Genomic DNA, 18,122 nt, shown 5'->3' on the forward strand with positions numbered 1-18,122 from the left:
CGCTCCCCCTGCGACAGGGCCCAGGCGTCGCTCACCCGGAAAAGGAACGGAACAGCGCTGCCCTCGCCCGCTGCCGCCCGGCCCCGGCTCCTCGCCCGGCCCCCGGGCAGCGCCCCGCCGCCGCCGCCCTCATGCGGCGCTCCGCCGCCTGCCGCCTCTCGCCGCGGAACGCCGGGCCCGACATGGCGGCGGCGCGGCCGGCGCTGGCCCGAGCCATGCTGCAGCAGTGCCTGTCCGCTCGGCTGCAGGTGCGGCCGCCCGAGAACGGCTCCGAGGCCGAGTGGGTGGAGGTAATGGGCTCGCAGGGCTCAGGGCTCGGCCCTTCTTCCCCCGGCGGCGGACAGGGCGAAAGGATGAGGCCGGCTGTAGAGAGGGCGCTCCAGGCGGAGAGCAGCTCTCGGTGCCGCTTCTCCTCGCCATCCGCGGTCAATGCTTCTTAATGCGTAATCCTCGTGGTAACTGCCCTGCAATGGGCTGTTTCTGCGTAAATTTATCCCTCGGAGAGTTTCCGGGGTGTAAGTGAGCCCTGGGTGACGGGTGGCCCCACGGCACCCCTACAGGAGCTCCCTGGTCCAACGAGGGAGGAAGGGCGCGACAACTATAGGCGAAAGAATAGGCGGGGGAATCACTCACTTGTTGCTGTCATGGGCAAAACGGATTTAGCTTGGTAGTTTGATAATTATCAAATACTTACTTAGCAGTTCGGGTATTGGGAGGAGAAGGAAAAAAAAAAATCTAGACATCCCTCCTCTTTCTGCAGGCTAAATTTCACTTCAGACACCTCACCCAGTCTCCACTCCTGGGTCCTCTCCTACCCACATGTTGTCAGCACAAGTTACGCTCAGTCCCTTCATGAGGGGACAAGGGACGCGGCAGCTTGGGGTCGGTTTCTCCTACCCCTCCTCACTCTTTTCCTACACACCAGCATGGGGATCCGTTCAGGAGCGTGGCTGCTCCACCATGGAGCACCTCCTACTCTTGTGATGTTTGTGTTCCCTCGCTGGCATTTTCTGCCCTTTCTTAAATACGCTCTAACAGAGGTGGGCTCAGGTGTGTCCTGCATTGGGTCTGCCGTGGAGCTGACTGTGTCTGGGCCATGACCTCCTCCTGCAGAGGCCACCCCTGCAGAGCCTCAATACCAAAACCTTGCCAGGAAAAAACCTAACAGGAAAACCTGGAATAAAATACCCCATCATCTGTCAATGCAAGCAAGGTGCCTGGTGGAGCTTCAGTGCCGCTGTCTTCTCCCCAAACCTCTCTCTTTCTTCTCCCTCCACCACCCAGGCAAAGAAAAAACAGGCAAAAAAAAAAAAAAAAGGGTTTAATTTTAACAACAGGATAATGGAAGTGTGTACCTCTTGGGGGGTGTGTACCTCTTTTCAGATGCGTGATACTGTGCACTTAAAGAATAAAGGCCAGGCAGAGTAATGTGACTGCGGTGGTAGTAGTTCTGATTTTTATTTTTGCCGGACTGATAACCAAAAATGAAGCTCGAGGGAAACATTATAGTTTTCCTTTTTTCTTCCCATGGTCATATGTTGGGGACAGTAGGTAGGTAGGCCTCTAGACTCCTACGGCTAGGCAGCATACATAGTGGCCAGGGCTATTTACCAAAGCACGAAGGCTGCTGTTTGGGGTGTGTCCTGCCGTTGTTGTCGCTGTTTATGCATTACCTGCACTAGAGTAAATTATTGATATAGGTCTCAACCATTTAGCCTTTATGGTTTTTTAGTTTGGTCTTTCGTCTTTCTGAAGAGGTTAAATGTAGTAATTCATACAACTTTTTTAAGGTAAAGATTGTGGTATGTTGAAAGGGCTTCTAAGTTCATTCAACAAACCTGAAGAGAGTTGAAATACAAAACTTCTATCCCTTGATCTTTCCACTGTATGACTTTCAAATTTTTCTTGAAATGTTTCTCTCCTTGTTCAAAAGAGGCGGATGGATCTTTAAGACCTACTTTGCACAGTCTGATCTGGAAAGCCAGATCTTCTGCTTAAAGAAAATATGTGTCATCTCACAGATGTCATGTTTGGTTGAAGGCCTTACTAGCCTCTCAGTATAAGGAATATAGTGAAGGCTGCTCAGCACAGTGTAAATTAACTTAGCAATATCCTATTTCTAGTTTGCTAATCTTGGAAATAATTGTAGATCTTGTAGGTAAAAACAGAAATGTCATTGTGCTTGCTGTCTTTCCAGCTGTCCAAAAAGAGGCATATGTTTTGTTTTTTGTACACCATGAATAAATCTGTTACAAGGCAGTAATTTAACAGCATAATTTAAACAGATTTATTCTGTTTATATCTCTTACTTGAAGTTTTAAAGGTCTTAACCAAAATCATTGGGAAAGTAATAGAGCTGAAAAACGTAACCACACGGAAGGAATCTGCATGAGATTTGGCCAGCATGAGCAGCAGATATTTTTTAGACATGAAATTTAATAATACTTGTCACTGGTACTTATGAATCTCTCCTGTTTTTTTAAGGGAAGTCTGTTGTAACAAGAGCGATGGAAACCTCATGGTTCCTTCAGTATGACTACTTTAGAGGTCATTAAAAGGAATCATTGCTTCTCACACTTTCTCATAGGATAATGCTACTGTCCATATATGTGCACGAGTCCAAAAATAAAGAAATACAGACCTTGGAAACTATTATTTATGTAAACCAGTGTATGCTTAGTGACCTGTAACAACTTAAAAGTAGGTCCCGACCTGGAGAAGCTTCTCGTGTACTATAAATAGCACATTAGGTAGGTGGCTATGAATAGCTTCTGAGCTTTAAAAGACCCCTGCAGGTACTTTAGGAACTTTAGACTGAATGTTCTTTATCTGGAAGAAGGGTAGGTGTGTGCATTTTATCTGTATTGCTCCTCCTTATATTTTCATGATTGTATTTTTCTGACCTGCTGAGGATTACCAGAGATGGGATGCCTTGTTTATGGAGACATGTTGGTGAGATAGGATCCATTAAACGTTTATGTATACAGCAAAATACTTTGGAGGAAAGAAAATGAACTCCCCTTCTAAACGTAGGAGAAAAATGAGATGAGATTTGGAGTATTTCACAATTGTGGGAGAAAAGAAATGTAAAATGAATCTTCAGCTAAAAAGTGTAATTCCTACACTTGCTGCACTGAAACCCATCCTGCCCTTATCTTATTTCCCTGATTTGTCTTCCGGTTAAGATACCAAACGGTGCAAAATACCGGGTGCGGGTTGTTCTCCAGCACATGGTAGATTATGCAGTCTCTCTTCGATGCAGCAGAATGCATGAAATATGAATAAAGCTTCTCAATGGGTAGTGAATCTGAACTTGAAACGGAACTGTCAAAGAATAATTCATGTAAGTTAGTTTTGCAAAATGGCTTTCTGTGGATTGCAAAGCACCTCTGTTTTCATTATGAATTGCATTACATTTTGCTGAAAAGCATGTTGAGATGACATTTTGCAGACTATATTTATGTTTTGCTAATGAAATCCTGCAAAAAACAGGTGAATGTTAGGAGGGTGGGCAGAGGTCTTCGTTATTTGTTGATCCTGCCAAAAAAGCTAAAAAGGACATTTGGAGGCTGCTGAGGTTGGTGAGGCTGGATGGATGGCCATAGGGGCTGGATGCTTTGGATGCTTCAGCCCTTCCTGATGCAGGTTGCCTGGTCTGCTGATTACTTACGACAGTTGTATCGTAAATGCTTGTGTTGCAGAGTAACTTGCTTAGCTGGTTTATTTATGTAGGCATTTTACTGATAACAGCACATCCACACAGCACAATTTCCCTGCCCAACTGCCTGCCTGTCACTATGTAAGTTCTTTGTAGTGGTTGTTTGCTTATCAGCATGTTCAATTGGTAACCTTCTAATTTGTGTTGTTTTGCTTGACTTTAACTGAGTTCAATATAGCTCTGAAGAGCTGTCAGCTAGACTTCATTAGGTAACAGAGGACCTTCAGCATTGGCAATGGTTTTGCTTTGGTTCCAAAGGTTTACCTGTTCCTGTTCCTTAACTGGCAACATGTCTGGGATGTCTTAGGACATCTGAAACATTGGTGTGAGATGTGAGGACTGATGTGCATTAATGTTAGATTAGCTCTTGAAATTGCATGCCGTTTTACATTTACTCAGTTAAGAAAATTAAAGAATTTTAAATAAGAAAATTAAAGAATTTTAAACATATATATATATACAACAGGAGGTTGAAATGCGGTTGAACATGTTGAAAATAGTGTTCAACCACGGTTTACAATCACAGTTTAAACCATAAGTTTCAACTGTAACATGGTTGCAAAGTGTTCTAGAAATCATAAACATGCAATAAAAATAGAATCTCCTGTCTAATTGCTGTGAGACACTGAAACCAGTATGTCTCACTCTGTGATAAAAAGTACATTCAAAATTAGGCAGCTAATCATGAGAGAGGCTGACAAATAATTAATGTTTCTAGCTATCTGGCCGTAGGACTTCTAAATGTCACTTTATTTACCTTTTTGTCTTTTTAAATGAGCTTCTTGCAGATATTGTTGCTTCCATATGTGAAACTGTACAGAGACTATCACAAGTCTCAGAAATAGAATAATCTGTGAGGTGTGCAGTATAGCTTAGTCACTTATTTCTAATTCAGTGGTAAGATATATACAATGTAAATGTATTTTACCTACTTCATAAAGAATTTATTAGTAGGTAAGTGTGCATTATTATTCTTTATTAATATCTTGATGGTAGTCAGTTTCTGGAACTAATATTTAGCTAAACATATAAGACTATCTAACCTTTGGCAGCCTATATTTCTCTCCTTAATTTGAAGAGAGAGTTTGAAATGCCATTTGAGGTTCAGGCCATCAAATTTCTTACAGTGTTTATGAAATATGGCAATCATTTGGGAATAGAAAGCTGTATAATATTCTGCAGTAGTCGAAATGAGTTTTGAAAGGAGCCATTTATAGCTTTTGAGAGAATCTCTGTGTGTGACATTTCAGCTACAAAGAATATTCTCTTTTTCCAGAAGTTAGCAACTAGAAAAATAGCTAAGAAGGCATAGCTCTCATCAGTCATTGCCTTGAGCATTTTGTTCAATCTCCACAATAACAAAAGGATAAACCTCATGTGTATAGTTTTCCTTACCAAAAACCTTTATCTTTCAAAGAAAAGAGAGTAAATAAAAAGAGAAAGGAAGAGAAAGTGTTGAGATTTTTCTTTTTATTTTTTTTTATTTTTTAAGAAACTCCTCATATTTCTTATCTTTTTTGCTTTGATAACATTGACAGTTACGAATTCTTCCCGCCCCAATCTAGTTAGTATCTCTTAGCTAGTATTTCTTAGTTACTGTAAGCTGACATTTATTTTCCTTCTAATAGGAATGTAAGGATTCTTATTCTTGACAAAGCAGTGGTGAGAGGGTTGGGTGGTTGTTTTGTTTTGTTTTGTTTTTTGATATTGTGTGCATGTGGATATTGTATGCCTTCTGTTTTTCGTGGTTTTGTTTTTTTTTTTTTTTTTTTTTTTCAAAGAGCTTAAAACATTCACATATACTTGGTCATGACACAGCATTGCTGTTGGCTGCAGAGCCTATCATTTATCTTAACAAAGCGCAGGTTGGCACATGTATTCTTTGTGAATTAAACCAGGGAGTAAAAAAGCTACGAAGGAATAGCTTTATCCTTTCTCCTCAGTACCGACCTAATTCCATCCTCAAATAGGTAGTTCTTAAAACTAGTCTATTTGAATTCTTAAGATGTGGCATATCCTTTACTCTGTACAGATCAGGGGAAAGGTCCCATTTCATCAAAAAGATTTCACCCAAACTGATAAATTATAGTTCTGATAACTTTATAATATTCTGAACAGCTTCATAATTGTTGGCCATCGTATTTAAATCAGTCATCATATTTAAATCTAATTAACAGACCTTGTGTTTTGTCAGAATTATCCTGTACTGGGTTAGTTTTAACATCAAAATATAATACAGTTCAATGACAAATCCCATAGTATTTGTCATATTCGAAAATAGTTATAATTCATACTCAAAAATACTTTATCCGTATGCTTAATAGATAAAAAGCTTAAATATTTTAAGCTTTTTAATATTTTATTAAAATATTGTATTTAAGTACTCTATTCTGTATTTAAGTACTCTAATTCATTTGTCACCTTGTGTACAGTAATACTGTACCTGCTACATTCTAACTAAACTTGGCTTCCCATGGAGCTAATGAATTGGCTTAATTGTGTGTAGCAGCGTTGTGCAGATAATCAGCATGCATGTCATAAGCTTCCATAAGCCTGTAAATTTGATGTCTGAAGCTATAGGAAGTAACTAAGACTGCTTTTGGGAACTTTGTTGTTGTGTAGTCTTGTAATTTTTTGTACAGGATTTAATGATAAGCCTACGTGGTGGGCAGTGAGAAACATTGATATATTTTTCCATACTCTTTCATAGATCCAGAGAGGGCTTGTTATCTACATATGCTTCTTCAAAGGTGCTGATGAAGATCTTGTTCCAAAAATTGGTATGATATAACCTTTATAAATTCTTGTATTGCTTGAAAAAGAATTAAGTGATAGAGGCAGAGAAGGCGTCAACTGTTTAGACTAGAAGTCAAAAAGCCATCAAATAGCATCACTCCAAATCAATCAGCTGGCTAAAAGAACAGCTTGGTTGGTCATATTTCATTTGACAGCTGTTTGTATCTCTTTTTCTGTCTGCCTGCTCATGATCAACCTTGCTAGAAAATCAATTCACACGGAATGATAACAGAGAAAGTGCAACACCTACTGTTTCACATATTACATGTATCAGGCAACAGCTTCAGTCCAGGACAGAACTGAACTTAGAGAAGACTGTTTTCAAGTTATTCACGGCTTGATTTAAGAAGTATTTTAATTCTGATCTCAGTGTATGCGCAGGATATTTAAAATTATAGCCAGCAGAGGGAGTAGGGTGGATATCTAAACTGTCCTTCCCATCTCATTTCAGAGATGCTACATACCCTGTTAGTCTTTCAAGTGCACTCTTCTGGTTCACGAGTGATAACAGCAGTATCTGTATTCTTTCTGTCTTCTCTGCATGCACTTTAACATTTACATTCAAGTGGAGATGATGCTGTGAATAAGGTCAAATGGTAGTGATTTTTGTCTGCCTTCATTCAATGTAGTTTTGACTTGTTTTTTGTTTTTCTTTCTTTTTTTTTTAACTTTTATTTCATTTCTTCACCCTCTTTTCTTCCATCAGTAGCACTGGATCACCTGGAGAATCCAATGATGATGCACGTTCCACATAAAAATGCCCCCTTTTTGTGGCTTGCTGATAGTGGTAGTTTCACAAAAGGTCATGTAACAATAGTCTATTTCAAGCTACATGCTGGGACCAGCAGAAGGACCTGGCAGTGTGCAAGCACAGGTGCTATTGAAAATGCTGAGAGCAGCTCTTGGTGTTCAAGGGCACAGTCTTTCTGTGACAATAAACTAAGTTGAAATCTTTGACTGTATTTAAAACAGTATGATATGAAAATTGATTTTGTGCTCGTGAGAATTCCATGTGTGTGATACTTGAGAGTAATCACCTTTTCAGCTGTGTGGCAGCTGAAAGAGGACAGAAAAAGAAAGTTCTCTTTCCTGTTAGGAGATTCTTCTCCCACCATCCTCCTTAAGTGTCTGTCTTAAGGAATACTTTTTCTTAGTACGTTTTGAGACTGTTTAAATGAGTTTTTTGTTGTCATTTAGACTTTCATGAGATGACTAGTACCCTCACAGCTTTGAAAGAGTTGGAGGACATTTGGGGGATTTATTTGATTTGTTGTAGAAACACTGGAAAATATGATGCTAGTAAATGCAACAATTCTGTTTGCAAGTTTACACATTGCAGTTTATGGGTTAAATTGCATCTCTGACCTTCCTGCCTGCCTCCTCTTTCAAAAGACAAGCTGACAGCTGCACATCTCCAAGTGGAAGGCTGAATGGCACTCACTCCACATGAGACCAAAGTGCTGAGCCTGAGGCTTCAGCAGTATCAGTTAGGCATTGGATCCTGCTGCAAACTTCTCCAACCAGAACAAAAAGCAAGTCAGGACAGAAACATCTCCAGAGTGCACTGAAGATGGCCTTATCTCCTACAAATGTACAGAGTTCTGTAAACATTGCCTGAGTACCACACAAATAATTTAGGGTCGCTAATTGGATCCTGGGCTCCTCTGGGGAGCTCCAACTATAATAAACTATATGAGTTCAGACAGTCAGCCACTGTCCCCCTCAAATAACTCTTTAGATGTATTATATTCATATAAATATCCTTCATATTCTTCACAATACTCTGACATCTTAGCTGGTTAATGGTATTTTTTGACTGTCCATGTTTCTGTTCTGTTAGCTTCTTTTACTTCAATCATTTCTCCTATCTTGCAGTATCTTGATGAGTCTTAAATCTGGTTTTTTGATGTTATATTAGGTCCAGGTTAATTTACTTCAGTTCCACTAATTTTTGTTTTATTTTTATTTGCAGTAAACACACTGTTGAATGTTAAATTAAGTGAAAATGAAAGTGGAGAGTACGTATCTGTCCTTGATTTACCAGGCAACGTGCTCATCATACCACAGGCTACCCTGGGTGGTAAGCTGAAGGGAAGAAAGATGCAGTACCATGCAAACATTGAAAAAGAAAAAGGGTTGGAACTTTATTCTCAATTTGTGACTTTATGTGAAAAGGACCTGGCTGCCAATGCCAAATGCACGGAAGCAGGTGTTCTTGTCAAGTATGGCACATATGGAAACAGACAGGTGTTAAAACTGGATACAAATGGACCTTACACACATTTGGTTGAATTCTAAAAAATAAAAATAAAAATGATATCCTGGATACAGTACTGGCTGGAACTGGTGTCTTTTTTCATTTCTAAGTATTAATGTACTTAAATGGTTTGGGAGATACACTCTGAGAGGGACATTCATTCATCTGCGCTGGTGTTACTAATCCCATTAAATAGAAGGATGCCTTAGACTGCTTTGCAATAATGAGCATGTGTTTTATGTATATACTCGTCTGAAGTATTCCTAAAATAATTGTTAAGATTGATCCAATGAAAATGTCTCATTTAGAAGATTTTTTGCCTTTTTTTTTTTTTTTTGGAAGGAATTTTACTAGTAAGGTCGTGCATACATTTGTTACTTCAAAATAACGACAAAATACTACTGTATTAGCTGTGGTAAAGGCCACTTGAGGAAGTGAAGTTTATGGATTAAAATGAAAGAATGCTGTAGCTGCAATTATTTGTTAACCAATTTCCTGAGTCACACACTTAATTATTGCCTTTCTGCTTTTCATCTATAAAATAGAAATGCTTTCTAGTTCACAAAGATAGTGAAAACACAAATCACTGAATTTTAGCCTTTCAGATAGTAGCTACCAAATATCAAAGGCTACCCCCCTCATCCAGCATATGTAGAGGCAGGACTTTCAGGTTGCTCTAGGACTAAACATAGGACTGAATAAGACATCCTGTACAGACCTGGCAGTAAGAAATAGTGAGGCACATCTAGAAACTGAAATCAGGGCAGTACTACTGAATTGCTTTCTGGAAGTTTGCACTCTGAATGTTCTCAGATGTGCTTTTGATGGGCTGCTTGCTGTAACTTGTCCTGTGTCCTTGTTACCTTCACCTTGTAGTCTATTCAATTCTTTCGTAACAGAGACTCAGGAAAAGGACTGGAATTTTAAAATGAAGACAAAAAAATGCTACAGCATATGCCATCATCTCATTGTTCTTTCTGCCTGTACTATTTCCTTTCACCTTTTTATATACTGAATCTGAGGCAGAGACGAGCTTGTATTTCTTATATACACTGTGCTAGCCCCTTTGGGGTCCTAGTCCCAGCTGACCCCCTATGCAGTATTGTAATGAATATTATTAACAGATGACATTAGGATAGCAATGGCAAATTCTGTGTCACAAGGCAGTGAGAACAAAACAGTTACATTAAAACGTGGCAAGTTCAAAACAGATTCAGGTCCATTTAACCTGAGCCAAGTTCCTCCCTTGCTGCTGCATCACGTTTTTTTAAGTCAGTAATTTAAAAGGTTTCAAAGTGAAATTAGACATCTATATGGTTTACAGCAATTATCCAGAATTCCAATTTTAAAATAAATTATTCTGGAAAATATGTAAAACCTCATGCTTAGTGTGCATGCTTGCTTGTGCATCGTGGATCCGTATTTACAAAATATTTTGTCCTTATCCTTATTTTTAATTAAACATAACTGAAGGTGTAATCTGCAAGCTCAAGCTATACTATGAGAATCACATTCTCTGAACAGATATAAAGCTCATAGTTTTGATACGAGAGTAATAGGATTTCTCATATTAATGTAATGTGTACAGTTAGTAATTCTGAAATACTTAAGGATGTTCAATTCCTGGCACTGGGTATTCTCACAGTTGAAAACATCTATTCACATAAATGGGCTGGAAATATTAGCTAGGTCCCAAATTACGCATTTATTCATTAATAATTAATGTTTATGATAGACACAATATGAATCATATTCTAAATTCTTCTTAGAGGCATTTAAATAAGATGGTCCTGATATGAATAACTAATACAAATTCTTTATGATTTGTCTGCTCAAGAGAACCGTTTTTATTCCTCTTTCTGTTGTGGGACAAATCCTAAAAATTGCTGACTAACACCACTATTCGCTTTACAGGAATTGCAGTTATTCAGCATATTTCAATAACTGATCCTTTGAAGGATAATACAAAGCCTGCAGATATTTTTTTTATTGGCTCCAGAAAGATCTTTGGCAGCCTGACAATTCATTCTCTGTATTTCAAGAACTCTGCAATTTCTAAGAGGGGTGAGCTTGCAAATATTCAGTGAAAAACAGACTTCAGACCAAACTCCATCTTGGACCCATGTCTCATATAAAACACATGAAATTTGACATGTATTTCAGTAGTTCTTAGGAGACGAGATAAATGCCGAGTTTCTGTTAAAAGGTGGTGTCTGTGTATTATCTGCCAGTTTCTGATTTAGTGTGTCCATCTTGGGATACTGATTTCTGCCATCTTCTGCAACAATTGGCAGCTTGTTGAATGATGTGCCCTTTGTACTGCTTTATTTATATCTACTATTGATTCACGATCCATTTACTGAAAGAAGCCATTTCTGAACAACGTGATGGACCATACTGATGAAGAAATTGATTAAAATCATTTTTTCAGAGCCAAATGCTCATTACTTTCTGACATGAATATAGGCGTTAAACAGATGACATGGCACACTTCTTTAAACAGTCTTTATTCAATGACTAGGCAAAAGCTCAATTCACTATCCTGTTCTACACTTGGAGAATATTTATTCTGTAAGATGTTTAATATTTCACACTTCCTTAAAATAAACTGTGAAAGGAGTAGTCACTGTGCTATTCTAGCGTGGCCTCCCAGTTCATCAGGAACTGTTCTGCCAGGTTTTTATGACCTTGTTTGCAGTGTGCACACCCAGATTGTGTGAGCTGAGCATGCATGGACTATGGACTGCTCTTATAAAACTAGTGAGTTGTGGTTGCAGTAGTTCATTTTTGAGTCAGCACTATTCCTGCTTCCTTCCTGTGCCCTTTGTGGAAATCCTTACCTCTATTGTTACATACAGTATGCAACGTAAAAATACTAGTCCAGAATTGCAAGGTAATAAACATTTAAGTACAATTAAACAGACCCTTCTTCTTCTTTGTGTAATCTGGGAATCTTTAGCATTTTACCTGAACACTTTAAGCAAGTGTCCATGAATTTCTCCTGCTAGTATTAATTGACCAACTTTTCTCTGGAAAACAGAACGGCTATGGAGATGTCTGTACACACTTGAAAGCATAGTCTTTGAAAATCTCTGAATTTGGTGCCATAGCTAGCTTAATTTCGTGTTTCTGCAATCTGTGTGTTACTGGGGCCTCTGACACCATGTAGTCCTGTAATACAGTATTGCTATTGCTGCTAACAGTCCACAAGCTTTGTCCTGATTCTACAGAACCTCTGGATGGAGGCTTATCAGCCTTATTTTGCCTGAATTCGCTGATCTTGGAGCTTTGGTTTTACTCGATTTTGCTGTAACAATTTTTCCAATGACAGGAGACTATGGCTAATTTGTTTTACTTTGCTTCGTATGGTAATAACCAGTTTTTATATAGCTATTTATAGTAAGTTATTCTGTGTAGAATTATATATTTATGACTCCAGCATAATGTTAAATTCTCAAGTAATAAAGGCCCATTAGGATAGCAGCAACCTTGAGAAGTGAAGACACCAGCTGCAATGCAGGGGGCGTACATGCATGGATGCTAAGATGGATGGGGCACAGACTGGAGCTGGAGATGCCAAGGCTATAAACAACTTGCCAATTGGCAGTTAAAAAAATGCAGACCTGGAGCTGGACAAAACTAATTTAGGGGTACAAACAAGATCAGAACAAGTATCTAACGTAAATAAAATGCACTATATGTAGTTGCAAGCCAGTGAAGAAAAAGGAAGGTGTAAAACTGTGACAGGTACCCCCTGCTCCAGCCACCTGGTAATAGGGTTAGCATAACCAATGCCATTTCATAAGCAAATGGCCATTATATGTAAGCAGACTGGTCCCCTGATACCCGTGCTACATCCCGTCTTTTCTGGCGTTGTGATAAGAACATTTGCCCACCAGCATTGTCACCAGGATGTCACCCTGTTACAGAACAGAAAAGCCTCCTGTCAGCATTGTGATGAGGTTGTTTGTACACCAGTGTTAATACCGAGGCGCTGGATTGCCAGACATGATGACACCCATACAGAACAGAGAAGCATTACAGCACGTGAGATGCTGCCTATAGAACCAAGAAGCTGCAAGTCTCAAGCGGGACTTAAGACTGCAACTGCTGCTGGACTGCACAACCTGTGATCCCTGGTGGTCAGGGATGTCTCCAGCATTATCTGCTTCTTCTGAGGACTGAGTAAATGACTTGTGTTCTTTTAGCTGAATGCTGAGTCTAGATTATGACTATTGCATCATGAGTTGATTATTAAGAATTAAACCCAATCTGCAGAGGGTCCATGTGATTAAAAAGTCAGGGTGACTAAAAATTCTAGATAACAATAAAGTTACACTAATCACTAGAAATTATTTATAACAATAAGCTATGCTGACCGATAAAAATTGTAAATAACAATAAGCTATGCTGACTGCTACTTTTGTAATTATAAATTATAATTATAACCTCAACCCCGTGGCCAGGCCTCACTCTACCAAGGATCCCTAAAAGAACCTGTCTGTCCCCATAGTGTTGGGTGGCAAAAACCTAATTTGAAAGCTTGTAAAAACAAACCCAGGTTAATCCAAAAGTGGAAAAAGGAGAGAAAGAAGAAGAAACCATAAACACCAAATTCTCAGTCCCGTGGCACAAGACTCTGGATGGTCATGGTTCACTGCACACTCTTACTGCCTCCTGGAAGCCATCACTCTTGAGAATCAGAGGGGTGGTGAAAGCATACGTGTAACACCAGGTAGATTCTAGTAGCACATGTATAACAATTGTAACTGCATTATTATTACTGAAACTATATGACTGTATTGCACATTTTCTTCTTAAACCAGAGCTGTCCACTAGTTCAATTACTGCCAGTGTGTGGCTTTGGGCAAAACCATTTTCTGCTCTTTTTCCATCTATAAGACGGAGTGAAAACAAGGAAAAAAACGTTTAAAAACACTGCTTCTTTCCTCTTATACTAAATGCAAAAAATCACCTCAGTTCCTGTTGTTGCTTTGGAATGCAGCATGCACTCACATATCTTCATCTCTGTTGGAGCTACACAAATTGGCCTTAGCCTCTGCCTTATAAATGTGTCTTGAGCTAACATCCACAGAGCACTTTGAGTACCTCAGTGAACCGTGTGGTATCACTACAAACAAATCTATACTGTTTCTAAAATAGAAACGACCTACTGAGCATGGAAATGCAAATAAATGGTTTTCCTATCACACTGATCTAACTCATATGCATATGTTTCTGCATGTCTTGTTATTGTGAATTTAAGATTGCTTTCTATTCACTTTAATTGTATTTGTTTGTGTAAGTGCTGCAGTATGTGCCCTCTTAGGTCAATATGTATTCAAATGCGAGTGAAGAACTCAGGCTATTTAGATGTACTCCATTAGAAAAGAGGTTGCAGCGTGGTTTCTAGATTAACAGTGAAAGCAAAAGGTTTTTGGGAGGTCTTAATAATCAGTTGGCAATCCATATTTGGATCCTATTAATGTGCAGCTAATTCTTGTCAGAATGCCTTATCCAGCATTCTTCAGGTATTTAACATTTACCAACAAAAAATATATTATTCATTTTTACCAATAAAGACTGATTTTTTATTCATATGTTGAATTATTTGAGATTTATGTGCCATGGTTTTGGTAGGACACACTTCCCTTCTTTATTTCACACTACCATTTTGGTAGCACTATCTTATATTTTCTAGGCCTGCATATTACTTTACATTTTAGGATTAAGAATAACACCAGGACTGTGTAATTGCTTGACAGGAATTCAGACCTTGTATTTTGTGATAGTACAAACAGCAACTATGCTGGGAACAAAAAGAAGTCTGGAAGTATTTAAGCATTAAATAAGACCATATACTATGTTAAATACTCAATCTGTAAAAACACAAAGATTCATAAGTAAGGCTTTGTGAAAAAATCCAATACAGTTTGACTAGGTACCTTCAGAAGACCTCTACTCCAGGGAAGTAAATGCTTCAGTATGGGGATTTAAAGCACTTAGGTAGTTACTGTCTCAACTGAGAGAGCAATAACAGACAACTGTGGATACTAAAGGCTACAGCAGTCCTAGAACTGTGCATGTTACAATGCTCATAGGCACATTAGTATTTTTACTCAAATTAAAGCCAAATGTTAATTGCCTGTTGCTGATGGTGTAACTGTTTGCAGGATCAAACCTTAATGGCGCGATTCTGTACTTAAATAGGTGTATAGTATAATTTCTTATCATTTCAAAAATAAAAATATACGTATAATCTTATAATTACTTTCTTTCTTGCAGACTTTAAAATGTAATGTAACTTGGTTTTGTTTGCTATGTAATTACGTGGTGATGTTTCATCTGCTTTAAATTAGGATCCTGGTCCTGTGATTGTTACTCACGCTTGCACAGTCCCACTTCCCACAAGGAATACATTCTTTTCTGTTGCTGTAGTCACCGAGGATTATAAAGCTATAAGAAAGAAAATATTTTGCTTAGAGGCATATGTGACTGCATAGATATTCTACTATGACAGAAATTTGTCTGGCAGAACTGATTCATGCTCTAAATCATTCAACCCACTTTACCAAAATAGACTAACTAATGAGAAGACTAATCAGTTTTGTGCATTGCAATTACTTGCCAGTTGCTTATTTTATTAACTAATTTGCTATTGAAGCTCAGTCAGGACTAATGGAGAAAGGGAGAATTGAATTAATACATGGTGAATACATTTAATTATCCTATTTTTGCCTGTTTTAGAACAGAACGCTATAAACGCATAACAATATTATTATTTTTTATTTCAGGTTGAAAAGGGTAAAGATAAAAACAACATGCATTACTGCTGATGTAGATGCTAATTTGAATCAGTGCATGGTTAACACTCTTGTTGACCAATTTAGGGAGGAAAAATCATATTAAAGAATCGAGGTTAGCTACAAAACCAATAAACGGAGATTGTTATCCTCATAAAGTACTGCTGGCACAAAGCAGTCTTAAAGCTGCTGTATCCAGAGCTGATGTGGAAGGAGAACCCCGCATCACTGTTCCTCATTATTCCAGCTGATTTGTGTCAGTTTGGCATTATAACAGCATTCCTTAGAGCTGATATCACACATATTTTGGGGTCTGGGAGAGATGATTCTTGGGAAGAACTGAGCAACATTATTTCTCACTGAGTGATGCTTTTTCTTGCCCTATGCTTATGTAACATATAGCATGATGAAATACTAATCTGAGTGGGTCTCTGCTTGTCACCACAACAGAGTGAATAATAGTAGAAATAGTAACAGCAATAATCTTCTAAAAATTATTCTAGATAGGTTCTTTTTTGTATATGATCTACACACAGTCAGCCCTTCACAAGCATTACCAGATCCTTTTGTTATCTCAGGAACGTCAGAGAGAGTACCTTTTGCTTTTCTGGAGTTTATTACTGAACACATCATAGCACCAACAGTCTTTGAATAGAAATTGTTTACTTGACCTTTCTCACAAGTGAAATGGCAGATCGCTTTATGTTGAGCAGCAGCAACTCATCTTCTCATCAAAATAAGGTTAACTGAGCAAATAATTCTTTTCTGGGGGTATATGTTATTTCCAATACTAGGGGTGAACCCCCTACACCAGCAGGAGTTTGTAGAGTTGATTTCTGTGACAGGTACTATGGAAATAGTTTCCTACTTGAGGCATGAGACATTCGTATACTCTTCATTACCACATACATAGGCAGAAATTTCTTGTAAAAGGTCGCTGCATCAGTGCTCAGGTTTCTTCACCACAGGCAATTCAGCAAAAATGAAACCAGCGTCCAAATACGGTAGCACACGCTGGTGCCCTTAAATCTGCAGCAGAATATAACCAGGAAGTTCTGTGAGAACACGTTTTGAAATACTCCTTTGCGCATGATTGAATGCACACGTTCATGTAGGATTACACTGTAAGGAAACTCTACACCTTGAATCTATGTGAAGATGAACTTTTGAGCTTATGTAAGGGCTAGACACTATTTTGACTCCTACGCTTATGTATCTCAGGCATTATGCCCTCCCCACAGTGGTTTGCACCACTTCAAAGAAGATAGCCCCAGAGAACTTCGTCTGTGGAAAGGAATCTTAGCTTTCCCCTCCTCAGTTTAACCAATGCTGTACTGGGAGAATAATATCACAAAAGATTGTCCCTAATATTTGTTATCCAGGCGAAAAGTCTTCAACTCCAGAAGGCATTATTTTCTTCATCAGCTTTGTAACAGCAGCTGAAGTTGCAGAATTAAAACCAGAAAATCGTATTATCACCAAAGTAACTTGTTGCCAGCAGAAACTGGACCTCAGGTCTGTCTGCTAGTTTGCTCTACTGGGTAGCTGGTGGAATGCAATATCTCACTCTCTATATCTATATATATATCTTATGTATATATAGAGATAGACATCTTGACACTGCTGGGCATCAACTACAAAAATCATAATAAGATTATTATTTAACTAAAAATGGTTGAGATACACCTTCCGGTTAGTATGACAGACCTTCAACTTTGAAGACAGTTTTCAGAAAAGAACATTCCCTGAACAGAAATGTTCAGGTAACCAGTTGAAAAATTATGAAAATTATTTTCACTTATGAAAAATTTCAAGGATGGAGGTAATTCCCTATGATATAGCAACATCCTTCAATCGGCATAGCTGCTCAGCAGAACACAAAAGGGGAAATCCCACAAGAGTCTGTCTCACCTCATCAGTAAGATACAGAATGATCTGGTGACTTGGGATCTGCTCTTGATCTGGGTTCAAATTTATATGGGTGAAAGCCAAGAGTAATTGTGACTTTTGCATGTGTTAGGCCTGATAAATGATTAAGACTATAAACTGAACATCATTACTGCGCTGCTGTAGTGCGAAGGAGCCCCAGCCCTCGCCATGAAGCAAGGATCAGCAGTCACGACAGATGCTGACCAGAACCAGCTGTAAATCTCGACAGGACCAACAGATCCCCACAGCTCTGTGAGGCTGCTATCCTAAATAAATGAACAAGTAAATAAAATCACCATTGCCTGTTCAGGGGTGAGGACGGCGCCAGCTCTACCCCCTCTGCATCACCTCGGCCCGGGCCCGGCCGCTTTACCTCAAGGACCCCCGCGCCCAGCGCCCTTCCTGGGCCGCTCCCGCCCTCTCGGCCGGGTCCCGGAGCTCGATGGCTCCGGCCCCTCTTGCGCCGCCCTGCGAGGCGGCGGCAGCGGCGCCTCCCTCCCGCCGGCCCCGGCCGCCCCCCTCCGCCCTCTCTCCGCGGGAGGAGCCGAGCCGAGCCCCGCGGGCAGCCCGCGGGAGGCAGGCGGCGGGCCCTGCACCCAGGTACCGGCAGCGGGGCCGC

At 39.5% G+C, this 18,122-nt stretch overlaps 2 protein-coding genes and 1 long non-coding RNA gene across 9 annotated transcripts in view; 2 read left to right on the forward strand and 1 right to left on the reverse strand.

Annotated features, from left to right (window-relative positions):
• Positions 1-8,847, forward strand: DTD2 (D-aminoacyl-tRNA deacylase 2). 3 transcript variants are annotated; one of them, XM_035327743.1, is made up of 4 exons: positions 3,327-3,343; positions 3,733-3,799; positions 6,429-6,498; positions 8,487-8,847. In XM_035327743.1, coding segments are annotated over exons 1-4 (465 nt in total). In that variant the 5' UTR covers positions 3,327-3,341; the 3' UTR covers positions 8,813-8,847. The 3 variants fall into 3 exon arrangements, with proteins under 3 accessions (XP_035183633.1, XP_035183632.1, XP_035183634.1); XM_035327742.1 differs by lacking the exons at positions 3,327-3,343; positions 3,733-3,799 and adding an exon at positions 1-248; XM_035327741.1 differs by lacking the exons at positions 3,327-3,343; positions 3,733-3,799 and adding an exon at positions 8-290.
• Positions 8,848-14,890: 6,043 nt separating this feature from the next.
• Positions 14,891-16,669, reverse strand: LOC118167871. The gene is made up of 2 exons (XR_004751277.1): positions 16,484-16,669; positions 14,891-15,227 (listed from the first exon to the last, which is right to left on the reverse strand). It is a non-coding gene; the product is annotated as an uncharacterized LOC118167871 (long non-coding RNA).
• Positions 16,670-17,987: 1,318 nt separating this feature from the next.
• Positions 17,988-18,122, forward strand: part of HEATR5A (HEAT repeat containing 5A) — a 64,137-nt gene continuing 64,002 nt past the window's right edge. For all 5 annotated transcript variants that reach the window (XM_035327721.1, XM_035327725.1, XM_035327723.1 and 2 more), the window contains exon 1: positions 17,988-18,103. The gene's annotated coding sequence lies outside the window, so the exon portion shown is untranslated. The remainder of the gene's footprint in view (positions 18,104-18,122) is intronic.

The sequence above is a fragment of the Oxyura jamaicensis genome, chromosome 5 (assembly GCF_011077185.1).
Source record: "Oxyura jamaicensis isolate SHBP4307 breed ruddy duck chromosome 5, BPBGC_Ojam_1.0, whole genome shotgun sequence".
Lineage (NCBI taxonomy): Eukaryota > Metazoa > Chordata > Aves > Anseriformes > Anatidae > Oxyura > Oxyura jamaicensis.

Coding starts and splice junctions, on each gene's coding strand:
- DTD2 (XM_035327741.1), top strand. CDS start 132: ATGCGGCGCTCCGCCGCCTGCCGCCTCTCGCCGCGGAACGCCGGGCCC. Junction 291..6,428: donor CCGAGGCCGAGTGGGTGGAG/GTAATGGGCTCG, acceptor ACTCTTTCATAG/ATCCAGAGAGGGCTTGTTAT. Junction 6,499..8,486: donor AGATCTTGTTCCAAAAATTG/GTATGATATAAC, acceptor TTTTATTTGCAG/TAAACACACTGTTGAATGTT.